The sequence below is a fragment of the Eurytemora carolleeae genome, unplaced genomic scaffold, assembly GCF_000591075.1.
Source record: "Eurytemora carolleeae unplaced genomic scaffold, Eaff_2.0 scaffold19, whole genome shotgun sequence".
In the NCBI taxonomy this organism is placed as follows: domain Eukaryota; kingdom Metazoa; phylum Arthropoda; class Copepoda; order Calanoida; family Temoridae; genus Eurytemora; species Eurytemora carolleeae.
Window position 1 is genome coordinate 369,302 of NW_019396026.1, and position 18,147 is coordinate 387,448.

Consider the following 18,147-nt stretch of genomic DNA (forward strand, 5'->3'; position numbering starts at 1 on the left):
AGCATCTAGGAGGTAGATTTATTCTTATTCAGTTGGAAACCCTACTGTTGAATCCTCTTTGATCGTCGCATTTTTTTTGTCAGTTCTTGTAAAAATTTTACGAGTCAAAAGTTGAAAAAAGTAGGAAAATAAAGGAGCCCCGGACTATAAATTAAGGGAGCCCCGGACTATAAATTAAGTGAGCCCCGGACTATAAAATAAGTGAGTCCCGGACTATAAATTAAGTGAGTCCCGGACTATAAAATAAGTGAGTCCCGGACTATAAAATAAGTAAGTCCCGGACTATAAATAAGTGAGTCCCGGACTAAAAAATAATGATAAGTAAGAAAATTGAGAAGAATAAAGGGGGAAAATCAACAAGTATTGTATCTAAGAAAGCATAGTGAAAAAAGGTTCTTAACTAATTGGTACAATAAGGGTGAAATCTTTTCTAAAATCATATTTAAGAACCGAAATAGTTTTTTTTCGGAATTTTGAGACATGTTTACAAAAAGGCCTTTATAATAATAAAAGTTTTAAACAAATCATTTGCGACGGCCATTTTTAATGCTTGTCAAAAATTCCTTGTGAAACATGCCTTAAAACTCCTAGAATAATACTTATTTTGGTTCTAGAAACTGATTCCAGACAAATGTTTCATACAATAGAAATCTTTTTATAACAGTACTTTGATTATAAATGTTGAAAAACTCTTCAATACACCTCTCTCTCTCTCTATTTCTCGCAATCATTAATTGTACTCTTATCTTTTAAATTCAAATGTGACTGGTGATAAATAATTCTTGTCATTAAAATTATAACTTAAATCTTATATTACATATAATTTTAAATTATAAATCAAAATTTCACCACAACCAAGGTTATAATGCAAGGCTGTGCATCCGTCTTGTGTTTACATTACCGCCCGGAGTCAGTACACTGCAGTCAAAGGATGCGTACACCTCTGAAATAACGGAGTTTGTCTGCAGAAATAACTTTAATTGGGGGATCAAGCATTGATCCTTAAATTATTAAAGTTATTCTAAAAATCTATACTTGCATCTTAAAAATATATTTGCACACTTTTATTACAAACTATAACTAATTGTTGCCTTCCAATAATAGTGTCTTGGAGTCCTGGAGTCTGTTTCTTGGGTTTTTATAGGATTTAAAGACGTGGAAATTTCCGTGAGAGCTCCCCCTACCCCCAACCCCTTCTAAATGATTCTCCCAGCCCCTCCCCCCCCATATATACATGAGGTCCAAATAATGGGTTCCTAACAAAGGTTAAGACTTTTATAAAGACCTCAAACTTTTAACGTTCCAATATCTTAAATTAAATTTGGTGTTCTGCGTTAAATAATATTTTGTAAATGTTTAAAAATTCTGATACAAAAAAAAATTAATAAACAAGTAAAAAATATTATGAAATATCAACTTTATATGCGTCGAAAAATTAATGATGATTATAGGTTGTGATATCGGAACAAAGAGAATAGAATATATATAAGAGTGGAATTTACTAGAAAAAAGTGTAAAACGGCCATTTTGTTGTATTGTTTCCATACTGCAGGTGTACTTCACATATTTGTGCTCTATAACCTTTTGGACCCTGGATTAACATTTTATAGAAAATCTAAAATTAATATTAAAAGAAACCCAAATTATGAAATAGGCTGGTTTCATAATTGACCAATGATCATTTCACATAGACTCTATGCCTTTCACTTTACAAACGATGAATTTCCGTTATACCTATAAATCAATTGATGTGTTTTATTCACCTAATTCATTTTATAAAGTTTATTTAACAGCTTAAAAAATTCGAAATTGAAATGGATAGTCTAGAGAACATACTGTATTAACTACTGCATATAATTTGTGAACGTTTACATGATTTGTACACTTTGAACTCCTTTTCAGGCTGAAAGGGGCTGAAATTCATACCGAGGGATTGTCTAAATGCCACTCTAATATATATTCTGTTCTCTTTGTATCTGAATGATTTGTTTGGAATTAAATTGATTATTTTACGATCCGAGTTAAATGTTGCAGTTTTCTGAATTTGGGTGAACCCTACGTTCTCCGGTATGAGTAGTTTTTAACAATTTTCTTTATATAGACGCAAGAGATAAAAGTAAGATTAGTAGCGATCACCATCGATAATTTTTCATTACTTTCATTTTCGCGAACACTCCCTGAAAATTGAGGATCACTTGAAATTAAAATGACAGTCCATTAAATTATATAATATTAATATTTATTACAAGTTTTTATAATTTTATTCTTTTAAAATTCATCTTGTATTTTCTAGAATAATCCACATTGCATATCGTACATTCTTTCCTCTGTGGCACATGCAATACAATTTACATAAATACAATTTACATAAATACAATTTACATAAATACAATTTACATAAATACAATTTACATAAATACAATTTCATAAATACAATTTACATAAATACAATTTACATAAATACAATTTACATAAATACAATTTCATAAATACAATTTACATAAATACAATTTACATAAATACAATTTACATAAATACAATTTCATAACTGCAATTTACATAAATACAATTTACATAAATACAATTTACATAAATACAATTTACATAAATACAATTTCATAACTGTAATTTACATAAATACAATTTACATAAATACAATTCACATAAATACAATTTACATAAGTACAATTTACATAAATACAATTCACATGAATACAATTTAGATAAATTCAATTTTCTTTTTAAACTTTTCTTTTAAACAAGCTTGCATCCGATTCTGCTTGCAGATTTAGATACACTCATACATTGTACTAAAATCTCCGTAGAAGAGGCTGATTCATTTGACGTAGATGTCCCGTTTTGCCCTTATATAGTCCGTATAAAGTGATACACTGTACAGCCTGCTCTAGCTGCTTAAAAGTCGGCCTGGTACTTGAAACCGGAGACAATTAACAGTGATTGCTCACATATATACATGTTGCATTGATATATGTGCCTTTGCTCTCCCAAAATGTAAAAACCGGAATTTCTAGGGCAAAAGCTGAAGAAAATTGTGAAAATTACATAATTTTTTTCATCTGAAGTCACGGGGCATGGACGGTGCCAGGATCCTAATATTTGATCTCCTCTCCCTATACCCTATACATAATTTTTCAATATTTAAATATTTTGTTTGTATATTCCCTGAATATTGAAAATTTCTTGTTTTTGGATCAGAAGCTACACTCCCCTCTCCGTTTGCTCACAAGACCTGGAGACAAACTTGAACCGCGCAGAGATAAGACACATATAAGCTCGTAACCTAACCTAGAGCTTTATTCAGTCCTCAGTTTGAGTGAGACCAAGACATTGCAAAACTTAGGAAAATAATTAATTTAATTTTTATATTTCACAAATTCTTCTCTGAACGTATTTTTTTTCGCGCATTTATCTGAAAACATTAACTTTGATCGTGGAGCTCTGCTGCAGGTCGAACACATGGCACATCGAAGCTTTTTTATATTATTGAAGATTTGTTGGAAATCAGTTTTTCAAATTTTGCTTAAATATTATTTTAGTTTATACTTATTATATTCATTTTACCTAAAAACTACATTATCAGAGGTGTTAAATCATTTGGAGAACGTTTGTATTTATATAAAAACCCTAATCAGAAACTAACCTCCTATTTTCTAGCTGTGAGTTGTGACAATAGAAGTATCAGTGCTTATTAACTCTTATTGTTGTAACTTCCATCCTCAGCGTAGAGTTAAGATTGCAGGGTTTCAGATACTCCAGTATTATATATATTTTAAGTGTTGAAACTGTTAAGTTGGAAAAGGACGAAAAGCAGGGATATTTGAGAAGGACGGGAGACACTAGGAGGGACATCTAATAAGGACGGGAGACACTAGGAAGATATTTGAGAAGGACGGGAGACACTAGGAAGATATTTGAGAAGGACGGGAGACACTAGGAAGGATATGTGAGAAGGACGGGAGACACTAGGAAGGATATTTGAGAAGGACGGGAGACACTGGGAAGATGTTAAAGACATTGAGGTCCAAACAGAAGGATATTTAAGAAAGACGAGAGACACTAGGAAAGATATTTGAGAAGGACGGGAAACACTAGGAAGGGGATGATTTAGAAAGACTGGAGAGACACTAGGAAGGATAATTCAGAACAGCGAGATAGACTAGGATGGATAACTGAGAAGGACGGGAGAGACTACGAAGGATGATTGAGAAAGACAGGAGACACTAGGAAGGATAATTGAAAAGGACGAGAGACAATAAGAAGGATAAGTGAGAAGGACGGGAGACATTGGGAAGGATAATTGAGAAGGACGGGAGATACTAGGAAGGATAATTGAAAGGGATGAGAGACAATAAGAAGGATATGTGAGAAGGACGGGAGACACTAGGAAGAATAATTTTTAAAAAACATGAGAGCTATACACTAGAAAGGATAATTGAGGGGAAAGACGGAGACACTTTGAAGTAGAGGAAAAGGGTGAATACGGACGGGAAAGAAAAGGCGGGGAAGGACGGGAGATTGTAACACGTCAGTTCCTTTTTTTACATTCCTTGATTTAAGCAGTGTACACTGTACACCTTGTTTTACAGTTGTACACAGTTTAATAAAAATAAAAAGATCAGTAGTGTATGGAAACCTTACATGAAAATTTTAAGAATGTTATCTATACTAAGGTATATTGTAGTTAGTAAGAATGTGAATATAATAATTGAAAATCCTAAACAAAATATTTTTAAATCTGATTTGCAGGAAAATTGTTTATTTCTGCCATTAGTTTTTATTCATAAAAGTGCATAGTTAGTGTCAAGCTGGACTTGGTTTAATTTGAAAATTATTTTTGTTATTTTGTGAACAGTTTGCCTGATCCTTATGAAGAAGTCTAGTTATGAGAGCGAGAAATATTTTGAATTTGACCCTCATCAGGTAGAAATTTATAAATATAATTTAACTTCATTATCAAAGATTCAAACCTGTTACTGCAATATTACTCCATATTTAATATAACTATATTCTTATCATAAAATTAGAACACACAATGTTACTCTATTGTAATTATTACAACCGTATGAGTATTACTCTATTATAATTAGTACTCCATTGTAATTACTACAAACGTACAATATTACAATATACCAACAGAAGTCTCTTGTATCCTACACAATGCCTCCCATATCTTACTCTATTATCCTACAGAACTCTCTCACATCCTACAAAACTCTCAATTATCCCATATAACTCTCTAGTATCCTACACGACACTATAAAATCCTTCAAAACTCTGTAATATCCTATACAACTCTATAATTTCCTACTCAAATCTGGGATATCCTACACAACTCTTTAGTATCCTACACTTAACTCTATAAAATGCTACACAATGCTAAAAAACTCTCTAATATCCTACAAGACTCTGTAATACCCTACAAACCGCTCTAGTATCCCACACAACTCTATGATATTCTTTAAAATAACTCTCTTATACTCTAAAGAAGTCTTAAATATCCTACAAAACTCTATAACATCCTTTACAACTCTCCAGTATCCTACACAATTCTCTAATATTCCACACAACTCTGTAATATCCTACACAACTCTCTAGTATCTTACACAACTCTATAATGTCCTATGAATCTCTTTAATATCCTACACAACTCTATAATATCCTACACAACTCTATAATATTCTAAACAACCCTCTGTTATCATACACAACCCTCTAATATCATACACAACCCTCCAATATCATACACAACCCTCCAGTATCCTACGCAACCCTATAATATCCTACGCAACTCTCAAGTATCCTACAGAACTTTTTAATACCCTACACAACTCTCGTACACCCTACACAACTTTCTAGTATCCTACATAACTCTGTAATACCCTACATAAATCTCCATAATCCTACATAACTCCAATTTCTAACACTACCCTCCAGTATCCTACACAACTCTCGAGTATCCTACTTAACTCTCTAATATCCTACTTAACTCTCTAATATACTACACAACCCTCTAATATCCTACACAACCTTCAAGTATCCTACACAACCCTCCAGTATCCTACACAACCCTCTAATATCCTACACAACCTTCCAGAATCCTACACAACTCTAAAATATCATACACAACTCTTTAATATTAAACGCAACCCTCCAATATCCTACGCAACCCTCCAATATCCTACACAACCCTCCAGTATCCTACACAACTCTATAATATTCTACATAACTCTATGATATTCTACACAACTCTATAATATCCTACACAACTAAAGGAGCCTTGAATATATCCTACACCACCTTCTAAAAATCCTACACAACTCTTTAATATTCTACATAACTCTATAATATCCTACACAACTCTATAATATCCTACACAACTAAAGGAGCCTTGAATATAATATTAAGTAAAAATACTGTTATCTTGATGAAATCTAGTTTAATATTTGTTAAATAAATCCTTGTTTAGCGGGTGTCTCTTATTAGCGGGGGTTTCCCTGTCATTAATGTCTCCCTTCTACCCAACAGAAGCATTAACAAAGGTAAGTTTTTTAAATGAACAAAAATAAAACAATTATAAACTTAAGATTTTGATACAACATAACTTTCTAATACGTTCAAAAATAAACATATTTTTTATACAGTGTTCTCTCCAGTTAGATAAATTTTTTCAATTGAATTTTATCCTTCCTTGGAAAAAATCACCCACTTTTCCTTCCCAAACACCTCATAAATCAGATTTAGTTTAAGAAAAACCTCTAGGTTATTAACTAAGATGTTTTAAACCTCCAAAATATAAAAATCTTATTTTTATGTTTCAAAAAATGTTTTAAATCTGAATCAATAAAAAATGTTCTATATTTGTATGTTTAGGGGGTAACTGTTACCCAATCTGGTTTCGTAATAGGATCAGTATTTATCTCCACCATTTTATTTACTCCCATATGCGGTAAGCTTTTTTCATTCTTAATACCATTGAAAACATATTTATTGATTTTTTTGCATAATTCATTTTTAAGAAGTGCTTTGAATTATAGTCGTGCTATGATGATAAGTTTTGATGTCTAAAAATTTTACATGTTTATTTAGGGAAATATATAGAGTTACTCGGAGCAAGAAATTTTCTTTTAGTTGGCTCTTTTATTGTCGCAATTGGAAATATAGCATTTGGATTTCTCAGTGAGGTAATTATCACTCTTCATTTAAGGGATATCTGATTCTCCCCCCCCCCCCACCTTTTCTCAATCTTAATTATCAGTTGTTTCTAAACTTATGAATAAAATGTGAAAAAATCTTGTTTAATGTGTATTGTTAAAGCTCCGAACTATCTGAACAACTGTTCTTATAATTCAGTAAAACTAAACCTGTCCTAATGAATACCAGGAATATTGCTCATTTAGCTCTTCTCTCCGTTCTTGTCTTTCTAACCTACAAATATATCCAAACCAAAGATGAACTCGAACTGTGTAATACCTCCTCTGACCAGTACGTGAAAACTATCAGTAGTGTACAAGAACAGCTCCAGGAAGAGAAGGATCAGAGCAATATGGAACTCATCTCCAGGGATAAAGAGAACAGTAAACTCAGTTCTAACCTAGATCTATGTGAGTCCAGTTTAGAAACTGTTAAAACTAAATATGCCGAGGTTAAAGATTTACTCCGGTCCAAGTCGGATATCATTGTAGGATTAAACCAGGCTCAGGATCAGCAACTAGACAATATCAAATCTCTCAAGGACGAACTGATCACATCTGTTAACACTGTGAAGAAAATTTCTAAAGATCTTGAAGAATTAAAAGAAGAAAATAAGGAGCTGAGAGCGACCGCCACTGCGGCTAGAGCGAAAATTATCGATATGGAAGAAAAACTGAATAAAAAGAGAATGAAGAAGAAATTAGCGGACAAAAAGGATCTTGAGGAAGCTGATGAAGATGAAGAAGTATTGGATAAAGAACCTGAAGTTGATGTAGCTGAAGCTAAAGTTATGAAAGCCAAAGCTGCTCTAGCTAACGATGCTAAGAAAGTTGCTGTAGCTCAAGATGCTGAAGCTATCGTTGCTGAATCTGATCCAGAAGTTCTCAATAAAACAGAAGCTGATATTATTGAGAAAGAAAACGAAAAAGAGGAAGAAGAATAACCACTTGTATGCACATTAATAAAATGCAATTTTACAGAATCTTGATTTGTCTCTTTAAATTTGCTGAAATATTATGTTAGTTTTGTAGAAACCAGCTGTTTTTTATTTAAATATATAATTTTGAAACAAATCTTCAAACTCCAAACACTTGATTACACAGATGCGCCAGTTCTCAACTACAGTGATTCTCCGAATTTACTGGAAGGTCTTAAATTTTCGAAAAAATTATTTTCTTTTGTGATAAATTTCTTCTACTTCAAGGGTTCCTTTCAGATCTTTCTATTATTTCTCATTTCTTATGAAAATTACGAGTATTAACAAATTTTTTTTTAAAAACGAACAATTCTACATGAGACTCTCAGAATGATCAATGAAAGGACGATTATGGGATGAGTTTAGATGTCGTCGTAGCCTCGGGTTTAACTTTATCATTATTTTTACTCCAGTATTGTCCACTGGCTTATTCTCATTTTCTTTATTTTCTTATCTTCAAATTCTTATTTTTTATCTTCTTCATTGGTCACCTTTTTAAAAATACACATGTCTCAATTTTTTTAATTTAGAATTACTACAAAACCTATATAAACAGCTGAAATATTTTTATTAGAGCCAGAATTTAATCTATATATAAAGTTGTATAATCTCTGTTTTTTTCCATGTTTGTACGATCAAAATATTGCATATAATAAAAAAGATCAATAAAATCACAATTGTTTCCTGTGAATTTTGATCTCTTTTTTGTTTATAAATATTTTTTCTCAGATAAATAACAGTAAAGTATTCTTCTGGTCCTCCATCCTTATCCGCGTCATCATTGCTATTGGAGAATCCGCAATGACCCCGGCATGTTACGCTCTTGCGTCACAGCAGCTTGGTGAACGCCATCAGGTTGGTATCAACTATTTATTTTTATTGGATTTTTTTTCAAGCAGGGGAGTACTCAGAGTGACATGGGGACTCAAATCCCCGTGGATCAGTAAAACCCACAGTTTGCAGGCCCCGGCGGGTGCTAAGCCCCCTTTATAGAATAGAAAAAATTTAAGCCCCTACCTTGATAAATTTTTTAGTAATCCCCTGGTTTAATGCATACTAATTCAAAAGTTAGTAATTGTAATGTTTTCTAAAAAAACTTTTTTATCTTAGTCATAAACCACATTAAAGAGGACTAGGTACCGTACAAACATATTTGACAATCTAAGACAACTTTCACCACCTCCACCACCCGGGCCTATTGAAAAGTTTCTAAATATTTGTTACTTCCAGGGTAAGGCAATATCGTTAGCTGAGGCATGCTTTGGTGTTGGGACAATGTTTGGTCCATCTATTGGAGGATTTTTATATCAAATTGGAGGGTTTTCTCTTCCATTTTGGATTGCAGGTATGGCAAATAGAAATTTTAAAATAATAATTTTAATTGATATTTTTACATTGGCATGTCCGATTTTCAAACCTTTGTTTGATCAAAGCCTAATAATATATCCATATTTTCTAGCTTAAAATTATTATTTCAAATTGCCTAAAATTGACTTGTGATTTTTCAACATTTACGTTTATTAGTATTTTTCAACATTTTTTAGAGGAAAAAAGGAGACCGTTGTGAATCGGACATTGCCCTCTTTTTAGCTTAATATAATTAATTTATTGAATTTTATTAAAATTTGTAATTTAAATTTTTTCTAATTTCGAAGATATTTAAAATATTTGAATTTAGGAGGTGTACTATTTCTCATAAACATGTCAGCAATTATTTGCTTGGAGGATAAATCTGATATGTACACTCGACTAGAGGAGGAGGAGGGAATCACATGGAAACAGGTACATAACCGTTCCGTACTGCTTATGTATAGTGTACTTTACTGTAAATTGGCGTACATGTCTATAGTGTCTACTGTATTGCACATGTTTTCTGTAAAGCACGTGTTTGATGCACTGCACCTGCAGTTCATATGTTTACAGTATCTGCACATAACCACTTACAGCTATATCTACTGTATGGCATTTGCACATGTTAACTGTACATGAAAATTCGTAAACTGCACACGCCACATGTACACTGTACACATTATTTAACTTATTCAGAAAATATGTCACCTCCGCCTGTAGCAGGCCAAACGGCTAAACTGAATGGGATGATTTTTTTTTCAACGGGCAACGCCAGGCCCTTTATCTAGTTCTTGATATTGAATGATTTCTCTAGGTTCTATGTGCACCTGGAGTAGGAGTAAGCCTGTTCGGTCTTGCATTTGCGGGAAGCGCTTGGTCTTGGTATTCTGCTACGCTGGAACCTTTTCTAGAGTAAGAAACTTGACAATATATCAAAAACAAAAAATTCTGAGATAGAGAGAGGGGTGTCAACTTGAATTTAATTCTTTTTGCTTTAAATTTAAAACTGTATAAAGACAAGGATTAGCACAACTTTTCAATTGATGCAGGTTCTGCCTAACCTACATTTTCATTCTTATTGTTATTTCTGTCTACATATATCATAACTCATGAACCCCTTGATAGATTTGCTTCAAATTTTGAGGGGGGGGGGGGGGGGGAACTCTGCGGGAATATTATTAACCTTATTTGATAATTTTAACTTCAGTGAGTCGACTTTTAAGAATTTAGTTTCCATTAAAAGTTTAGTTTCCAGGCATAGGCGGGTTCCCGAACTACAGTGTTATACAAATATTCTAGCTTGGGTACCCAGCTTTGGCATAAAAACTAAGTCGGCCGGAGATGGAATTTAAAGAATTTGAGCCGGACGCGGTTTAAATCTGCCAAGACCCGGTTTAAATTAAGCGCCGGCTTAAATCTTGAAACATTTAATACAATTTTAAGTGGAACCAACCATATTGGAGCCGCGGCTTAAATTTAAACCGCCGCTCAAATTCTTTAAATTCGGCCTGCTTACATGTTTAACCAAGCTAAGAACATTCTACCAAGTTCTCAGATCAAAATTTGGCGCAAATCAACCAAGGGATTTATAATTGGACACACAAACAAACAAACATAGATTACTACTGATGTATATGAGATAATTTTAGTTCTGCATACGGGTTGGATCCTGCACAGACTGGATTAGTTTTTACAGCTTTCGGAGCTACCTACACTTTATTCACACCCATGTTTGGATTCTTAGCGGATAAGGTAAAACTAATTTTGTACTGAAGGCGGAATTTCACTTTACCCTCCATGGAAAGATAGCAATGCCTGATTCACAACGGTACCCTTAAAAACTTTGTCGGAGTATGAATTAGAAATTATAAAAACCAAAAAATATTTAAAGCTAAAAAAAAAATCTTCTCACCCTCCACTAGGCTTTCGGTAATTTAGTAATTAGTAATTTACAGTATTTAAAATATAGTAATTTACAGTATTTAAAATATATAGAAATTTGCAGTATTTAAAATATACAGTAATTTGCAGTGTTTAAAATATATAGTAACTTACAGTATTTAAAATATACAGTAATTTGCAGTATTTAAAATATCTAGTACTTTGCAGTACTTAAAATATATCGTAATTTACAGTATTTAAAATATTGTAGAGGATATGAAATCCCCGAAAGAGGATTATGAAATCCGCAAACGAGTTGTGTCGGACCCTGGAACCGGAGAAGACCTTCTCAACTTCCTCTCCTTTCATACACTCTTTATTTAATATGTATTTAAATATTTAAATTTCATATCCTCTAAAATATATAGTAATTTGCAGTATTTAAAATATATAGTAATTTGCAGTATTTAAAATATATATTAATTTGCAGTATTTAAAATATACAGTAACTAGGCTTTTAGGGCGCTTCTTCGCGCCCATCTTCTATTTAAATTGTGAACATGTTCTTTTTGTTTACATTTTAAAACAGAGAAGAAAAAAAGTTTGCGGATTTTCAAAAATAAATTCGCGGATTTTCAAGAATTTAAATTTTTGCAAAATTAAAATCCATTAAAACACATTTTTTAAAATTTTTATCATTCATAAACCTTCCCTGTGGTCACGTGATGTCCCACAAAAAATTTTGGCCCAATCGGTTCAGCCGTTTTGACGTTTATTGGATACAAACAGACAGACAAGCCAAATTTATATAAAGATTTGCAGTACTAGAAATTAAAGGCGCTTCGCGCCCTTCTCTCTAGCCTTAGAAGGCGCTTCGCGCCCATCTCCTAAATTAATTGTGAACATGTTCTCTTTGTGTACATCGTAAAACAAAACAAAAATAATTCGCGGATTTTCACAAAAAATTTCGCGGATTTTCTAAATTTTAAAAAATTTAATGACGAACGAATTTTGATGGAGACAAATATCTGAAATTTTGATGATTCATAAACCTTCCCTGGAGTCCCTAGATGTCCCACAAAAAAATTGGGCCCGATCGGTTCAGCCGTTTTGACGTTTATTGGATACAAACAAACAAACAAACACCCAGACAGACAGACAAGCAAAATTTTGCAGTATTTAAAATATATAGTAATTTGCAGTATTTAAAATAATTTGCAGTATCAACTTATTAAACGCCCCCCCCCTTTCCCCCAGCCCCCATATTATTCTATATTTTTTCATATAACTCTTTTCAGGGAATGAACGGCATCTCAGCTTTAATACTCGGCAACAGTATCATAGGTGTTGGATTGTTGTTTTTGGGTCCAATCCCACCCTTCTTCGGTATATCAGGTCAGCACATAGAATTCTCTCTGGGTCAGCCCATACTCTTGTCAATCAATACGCTTTTCCATGGGTCAATCCGTTTCCATACCATTGTCTCTGTTTCAGTCAAGACACTTCTCTCTAGGCCAAAATATACCCTTATCTCTGTGTCAATCCATACCCTCGTCTCTGGGTCAATCCATAACCTTGTCTCTGGGTCAATCCATTCCCTTGTCTCTGGGTCAATCCATAACCTTCTCTCTTGGTCAGCCATTTCCCTTGTCTCTGGGTCAATACATAACCTTCTCTCTTGGTCAATCCGTAACCTTGTCTCTGGGTCAATCCATAACCTTCTCTCTTGGTCAGCCATTTCCATTGTCTCTGGGTCAATACATAACCTTCTCTCTTGGTCAATCCATACCCTTGTCTCTGGGCCAATCTATACCCATGTCTCTGGGTCAATACATACCATTGTCTCTGGGTCAATACATACCCTTGTCTCTGGGTCAAATCATACTCTTGTCTCTGGGTAAATCCATACCCTTGTCTCTGGGTCAATACATAACCTTGTCTCTGGGTCAATCCATACTCTTGTCTCTGGGTCAATACATAACCTTGTCTCTGGGTCAATTCATACTCTTGTCTCTGTGTCAATTCATAACCTTGTCTCTGGGTCAATACATAACCTTGTCTCTGGGTCAATACATAACCTTGTCTCTGAGTCAATACATAACCTTGTCTCTGGTTCAATTCATACTCTTTCTCTGGGTCTATTCATACTCTTGTCTCTGGGTCAATCTATAACTTAATCTCTGAGTCATCCAATATTGTTGTCTCTATGTCTGTTTTTTCTACAAAAAAAAAACTTTTTGAATAAATTTAGGAAATCTATGGTTGTCTGTCCTATCCATTGGAGTTCAAGGTTTAGGTTCAGCGGCAACTTATCTAGGTTCTCTTCTCATTATGATGAAGGTTAGTAAAGGGAGTACATTGAGTACAGGAAGTACAATGAGTACAAAGAGAGGTTACATAGACTACAGTGTACATGGAGTACAGGATGTCCGGTGGAAACGGGCAGAACAGGGGAAACAGGCAGAACAGGAGAAAAAGGGGAAACAGGCAATACAAACAGATATACTGACAAACAGACTACAAATTGATACTTTATATGTAGATACTTGCTTGGGAACCCAACTTTGACTATAAATATATATATATATATAGTAAGGAGTAAAGGATGCAGGACTACAAGACAGGAAGCAAGCTAAGACTATGGTATCAAGTAGACTATATGTATAAGTAGACTATATATATACTAGGGAGTAAAGGATGCAGGACTACCAGACACGGAGCAGGCTAAGAATACAGTATCAAGTAGACTATATATATACTAGGGAGTAAAGGGTGCAGGACTACCAGACACGGAGCAGGCTAAGAATACAGTATCAAGTAGACTATATATATACTAGGGAGTAAAGGGTGCAGGACTACCAGGCAAGGAGCAGGTTAAGACTATAGTATCAAGTAGACTATATATATACTAGGGAGTAAAGGGTGCAGGACTACCAGACACGGAGCAGGTTAAGACTATAGTATCAAGTAGACTATATATATATATATACTAGGGAGTAAAGGATGCAGGACTACCAGACACGGAGCAGGTTAAGACTATGGTATCAAGTCTATGGATTGTAGCAGATTGTGCAGGGGGATATGCTGGTTCTACTCTAGGTATTTTATTAAAAACTAAATTATTTAATCATTAATCATACATTTATCTTCATTAAATTATCGTTATAAAATTATGATTATAAGACTTAGGAAATTAGAAGAACAGAAAAATTATTTTTAACCTAATCGATTTTTTTCAGAAGGTGAAAGGACGTTTTTACATTTTTTACATAAATTGTCCCTTGTTCGCATTTTTATTCGGATTTTTAAATCCCTGTTTTTAAGTTTTAATTTCCTAGTCTTAGAACAAATAATTCTTCTTCTTTTTTAATTTCAAGTACGCGATGTGTTATACTTAATATAAACACGCGGACCCAGGTAAGTTAAGGGAAAAATTCTGTTATTTTTAAACTTCATTAGGGGGCGTATCCAGGGGCTCGTGAGGACTGAGCCTCCCCCCGCCACTTCTTTATTGGAAAACTTCCTCTATACGCTTCTGAATTCCGTATTTCAGGAGAAACCCCTCTTAAATTGATTTGCAATTGACGCAAAAAAAATGTATTTGCAACAGGGAATTTTTTAATCATATCTTCAAAATCAAGTTAATTTTCTCCAGGGGGGCGTACCCCAAATTTTCCTGAAAGGGGGACCCCCTTCCCCCCAAATTTTCCAGGGAGGGAAACCTTTTCAAATCCCCCCCCCTTGTATATATGAGGCAAAAAAATATAAGTCTCAATGTGCGTTGAAGATAACAGAATATTCCCTTTAAGTTTTCAATTTTTTGTGCAAGTTGTCGGCGGTTGTATCAATACAATGAAGACGACATATCTATTAAGGTTTTTATTAATAACAAGCTGTTTACAAATAACAAGTAAACATTTAAAGAATCTGTTAATTGACAGCTTCTCTTTTTTATGTGCATCAATTAGTCTAACGTTTGATGGATTGGTAGAAATCAAAATCTAAAAAGAAAGTCGTCTTTATTGTAGTGATAAAAATACGGGGACTGTATGACGTTTAGATGGTAAAATTCAGGCTGAAATTCAAATAACCCGTCGTGCAGATAATCTTAAATGCATAAATTCTGCTATGAGAAAGATCAGCGTGAACGATACAATATATTTTCAGGGTATTTGCAATATTTCTATGGTTAATCCCATGTTTATCGGGAGAAATTCTTAATGTATTAAACTCTGTATGTATTTGAGATAAAGAGCGTTCTATAGACCATTTGATATTGGATTATCTCCAATTGTTCTGACGCCAAACCACGCAAACCTCTAGTATTTTCTACAATAAAAATTAAAATTAGATTTATGCAATTTTTTAAAAAGATACATTCTTTTTAAATGTTCAGATTAATCCCGAAAATCGCTATTTAAAGCTGTTAACGATCTAATATGATGTGGGACACCCTGTACTAAAACCTTTTCAGAAAAATATAAAAAGTAGTTCATAACCTGGCTAATCTGAGAAAAAAACGTCAGTCCATTAAAGCATACTAATCTTTGCATGCCTCTGATAAAATTTAGTTGGTTTTCCGGAAAATCCGTTAAACTTGAATTAATCCAGATGAATAATAAACGCTGTTATGTTCAGGAAGCATTGCTTATGACAATGTCGGATTTGAATACGGAACCTTGATTGAAGCTGGAGCTCTTGTATTTACAGTTCTAGTGATGGGAAGCCTGGCTTTCTCCGGGTATACAACGTGTAGGAAACCTTCAACAGAGACTCAAGAGAAGGTAAGAAGTAAATACTATCAGTTGTCTGTAATACATGTAGCCCCCCCCCCCCCTCGGTTTTTAAGCTATCGTCTTAAAATGTTGTCACTTTGAAAAACATTTTATCATTAGGTTTTCCTGCAGTAGAAATGCGTTTGTCACTTGACGAAAAACAACAGTTGAACACCTAAATCAGTGTTAGTGTACAATGCAAATCCTAAAAATATTTTGAACAAAAAGTTTCCCCGATTCTAATTTATAACAGATTAGAACCGATGTTAAATAACAATGTTAATGAATATGTTTGTCCGTCACTTCTATTTCTATCAACTTAACTTAGAATATCAGCGAAACTACAGTATCAGAGATACTGAACGAGCTTATAAAATTTTGTTTTCTATGACAATGGAATGCTTTAGATTTAACAATTGACTAACTATATGAAGCTCATTCTCTTTATGTACTGAGATTTAGGTATAAACTAGTAAAACCCATTAAAAAGACATTTTTACATTCCTTTGACTACGAAATTTTTGTTTCTGTAACTTAATTTTGTTATATGCAGGAAAAGTCCGAGAAAAGACGACTTATTCAAGAGTACGAGAAAAATGGCAGGACTTACGGATCATAATATTTTTTTGAGATTTCCGTAAGAAATACATTTTTCACACTAGATAATTGTTTACAGTGAGACTTCCGAGCTGGCTAATTTCTAACCGTTTGTAAAATAATTGTCATAAAATTGATTAAAAGCTACATGATAATTGATAATGTCTTCACAGATGTATAAAATAAAATATTAATGATAAAATTTGTGTTAGTAAATCAGGTAATAAGAAAATTTAATTAGATTAAATTGAACAAGTGGTATCAAAGAAATATTTATTAAGCCTACGTCAAAAGGTCACATGAAACATAATTTTCTTTTTTTGTCAAAGATTAGTACAATTACAAGAGGTTGACAGTACAGTACATTATTTGAGGAGGTAGTTTAGTTTGTACTTTATTCAGATTCTCCTTCTCCTCCCTCTCCAGCACTTCCTTCCTCTTCAGCACTCGCAGGCTCTTTTTCGTCTTCATCCTTCTCCTCCTTCTTAGCCTTTCCTTTCCCCTAGATATTTATTAGTTAGGAATAATCTTAACAATTTGGGCGATTTTCAGAGATTTTAAACTACTTTTATAATTTTTGGTACAATAAACTCAACACAGCAATTGTGCAATATAAACCTTTCTAATAAAATTTCATAAGCTGATTTTCTGGCTATACGATGCACGCATATGCTTTAAAACATTAAATGCACTTAGTACTGCTTAACTATCGACTTCCTCAGAAAAAACCAGAAACCTTTGGGATAATTTGGCGACTTTTAGACTTAAGTTATGGTCCGTGAACAATTTACACATAATTTTAGCAATCTTAAACAGGCCCATTTTTCTACAGGGTTACCCACAAACGATGAGGTTGTAAAAGTAAAGCCAACATTAAATCATGATATGACATTGACAATTTCAAGATTACGTTAAGACTTCTGAGCTCGTTCTCTCCATAAAACTGTTAAAATTTAGGTCGTGATGTTTACGCACTATAACGAGAACGGGCTCTAAAGTTCTTCAATTTTAAAATTGCAGTGGTCGACCACATGTCTCCGACTGTGTACGTCCTATTTCACTCTTTACTAATAAGAAACTTTAAACATCTAGCGGCTAAACGATCATCACCCAAAGTATGTCAACAAAACGACAAATCTGCAGACAAGGAACGGCCGCAGCCTTTAATTGAGTCTTTTTTAAAGGTTATTAAATGATGTAGCAAAGAAAGAAACGAGTTTGCAGTTGCATAGAATCGTTAATGTAAGGAAACGGACAAGTAAGATTCTGTAAGTCGTCTTTAATATCTCATCCTTTATGGGTAATTAAGAGACTTTTGGGTCCGCCTCGGTAAACGATTTTTGGACCTCCCCCCCCC

The 18,147-nt window shown here is 33.6% G+C and overlaps 2 protein-coding genes across 6 annotated transcripts in view; one reads left to right on the plus strand and one right to left on the minus strand.

The window, feature by feature from the left end:
• The first annotated feature begins 3,279 nt into the window (after nucleotides 1-3,279).
• Nucleotides 3,280-16,945, plus strand: LOC111712587 (MFS-type transporter SLC18B1). Of its 5 annotated transcripts, none has more exons than XM_023487350.1 (15): nucleotides 3,280-3,361; nucleotides 4,874-4,941; nucleotides 6,487-6,559; nucleotides 6,891-6,966; nucleotides 7,107-7,201; nucleotides 8,917-9,042; nucleotides 9,418-9,532; nucleotides 9,866-9,969; nucleotides 10,352-10,449; nucleotides 11,187-11,289; nucleotides 12,717-12,813; nucleotides 13,670-13,758; nucleotides 14,412-14,517; nucleotides 16,057-16,202; nucleotides 16,747-16,945. In XM_023487350.1, exons 2-15 carry the CDS (start codon nucleotides 4,904-4,906, stop codon nucleotides 16,810-16,812), a joined length of 1,332 nt encoding a protein of 443 aa, XP_023343118.1. In that variant the 5' UTR covers nucleotides 3,280-3,361; nucleotides 4,874-4,903; the 3' UTR covers nucleotides 16,813-16,945. The 5 variants fall into 5 exon arrangements, with proteins under 5 accessions (XP_023343118.1, XP_023343044.1, XP_023343269.1 ...); XM_023487276.1 differs by lacking the exon at nucleotides 3,280-3,361 and adding an exon at nucleotides 4,582-4,691; XM_023487501.1 differs by lacking the exons at nucleotides 3,280-3,361; nucleotides 16,747-16,945 and adding exons at nucleotides 4,582-4,691; nucleotides 14,796-14,835 and having other exon boundaries at nucleotides 16,057-16,143.
• Nucleotides 16,946-17,049: 104 nt separating this feature from the next.
• The window catches only part of LOC111712902 (histone H1.C8/H1.M1), a 1,989-nt gene continuing 891 nt past the window's right edge, over nucleotides 17,050-18,147 (minus strand). The window contains exon 3 of the mRNA XM_023487689.1: nucleotides 17,050-17,292. Within this exon, the coding sequence (XP_023343457.1) occupies nucleotides 17,185-17,292 (108 nt within the window). The 3' untranslated portion in view covers nucleotides 17,050-17,184. The remainder of the gene's footprint in view (nucleotides 17,293-18,147) is intronic.